At 61.4% G+C, this 1387-nt stretch overlaps 1 protein-coding gene across 1 annotated transcript in view; it reads right to left on the bottom strand.

Annotated features, from left to right (window-relative positions):
- Positions 1-1387, bottom strand: part of TAF6 (TATA-box binding protein associated factor 6) — a gene marked incomplete at both ends in the record, with an annotated part of 15186 nt that overhangs the window by 2868 nt on the left and 10931 nt on the right. The window contains one exon of the mRNA XM_014962086.1: positions 732-806. Coding sequence (XP_014817572.1) covers positions 732-806 — 75 coding nt within the window. The remainder of the gene's footprint in view (positions 1-731; positions 807-1387) is intronic.

The following is a 1387-nucleotide window of genomic DNA, read 5'->3' as shown; positions in this document are numbered from 1 at the left end:
GCAGTTCTACAGAAAGGGGGAAAAAGGGGGGGGAAAAGGGGGATGGAGGAGGGGAGGGTGGCGCCGCTGTGGGGCAGGGTGTGGGTCTTGGTGACCTGGGGACAATTTGGGGACATTAAAGTGACACTAAGTGACATTAAAGTGACATTTGGGGGGAAAAAGGGGGAAAATGGGCAAAAAAGGGGGAAAAAGGGGGGATAAAGGAGGATGGGGAAGGGGAGGGTGGCACCGCTGTGGGGCAGGGTGTGGGTCTTGGTGACCTGGGGACAATTTGGGGACAGTTTGGGGACGTTTGGGGACATTCAAGTGACATTAAAGGAATATTTTGGGGAGAAAAAGGGGAAAAATGCAGTAAAAAATGGGAAAAATGGGGGGAAAAGGGGAAAAAATGGGGGAAAAAAGGGAAGAAAAAGGGGGGGAAATGGGAAAAAAAGGGGGAAAATAGGGGAAAAAGGATGGGAAAGGGGAGGGTGATGCCGCCATGGGGCAGGAGGCCGCTGTGGGGCAGGAGGAAGCCGCCGTGGGGCAGGGTGACACCGCCATGGGGCAGGAGGCCGCTGTGGGGCAGGGTGTGGGGAGAGTTTGGGGACATTGAGGTGGCATTTTGGAGGAGGAGAGGGGGAAATTGGGGTCCCCAGAGGCCGCTGTGGGGCAGGAGGAGGCTGCCGTGGGGCAGGGTCAGGGTGTGGGGCAGGAGGAGGCCGCTGTGGGGCAGGGTGTGGGTCACTCACGTCGGGGCCCAGCTCAGCCAGGCCGGCGATGGAGCCGTAGCGCGTGGTCCAGGGTGTCTTCTCGTCCACCCAGCTCTGGGGTGAGATTTGGGGGGGACACACGCTGCCCCACAGCGTCGTGTCTGCCCCATAGCCTGCCCCACACCCCGCCCCATAGATCCCTGGGCCGGCCCCATAGATTCCTGGGGCTGCCCTATAGACTTAGTCCTGTCCTACAGCCTCGGTTCTACCCTAAATCCTACTCAATAGAGCTGGTCCTGCCCCATAGATCCCAGCCCTGCCCCATAGATCCCAGCCCTGCCCCATAGACCTGGTCCTGCCCCAAATCCTGCCCCACGCTCTGCCCCATAGATCCCAGCCCCACATCCCCGCCCCACACCTTGGTGAGGGTCTTGCTGATGTGAGACTGGATGTTGGTGGTGGTGGTGGGTCACCCATCCCCACCCAAAATCCCCATCCCAGCCCCACACCCTGCCCCACACCCTGCCCCACATCCCAGCCCCATATCTCACATCCCCAGCCCCACACTCTGCCCCACCTCCTGCCCCACATCCCCCCCCACATCCTGCCCCAGCTCCTGCCCCATCTCCTGCCCCACATCCCATCCCATCTCCTTCCCCACATCCGCCCCCCCCTCTTCCCCCGTCTCCGGCCCA

This window comes from Calidris pugnax, unplaced genomic scaffold (assembly GCF_001431845.1).
Source record: "Calidris pugnax isolate Ruff unplaced genomic scaffold, ASM143184v1 scaffold1262, whole genome shotgun sequence".
Lineage (NCBI taxonomy): Eukaryota > Metazoa > Chordata > Aves > Charadriiformes > Scolopacidae > Calidris > Calidris pugnax.
The sequence above is the reverse complement of the archived record's forward strand: the minus strand, read 5'-3'. Positions and strand labels throughout refer to the sequence as shown.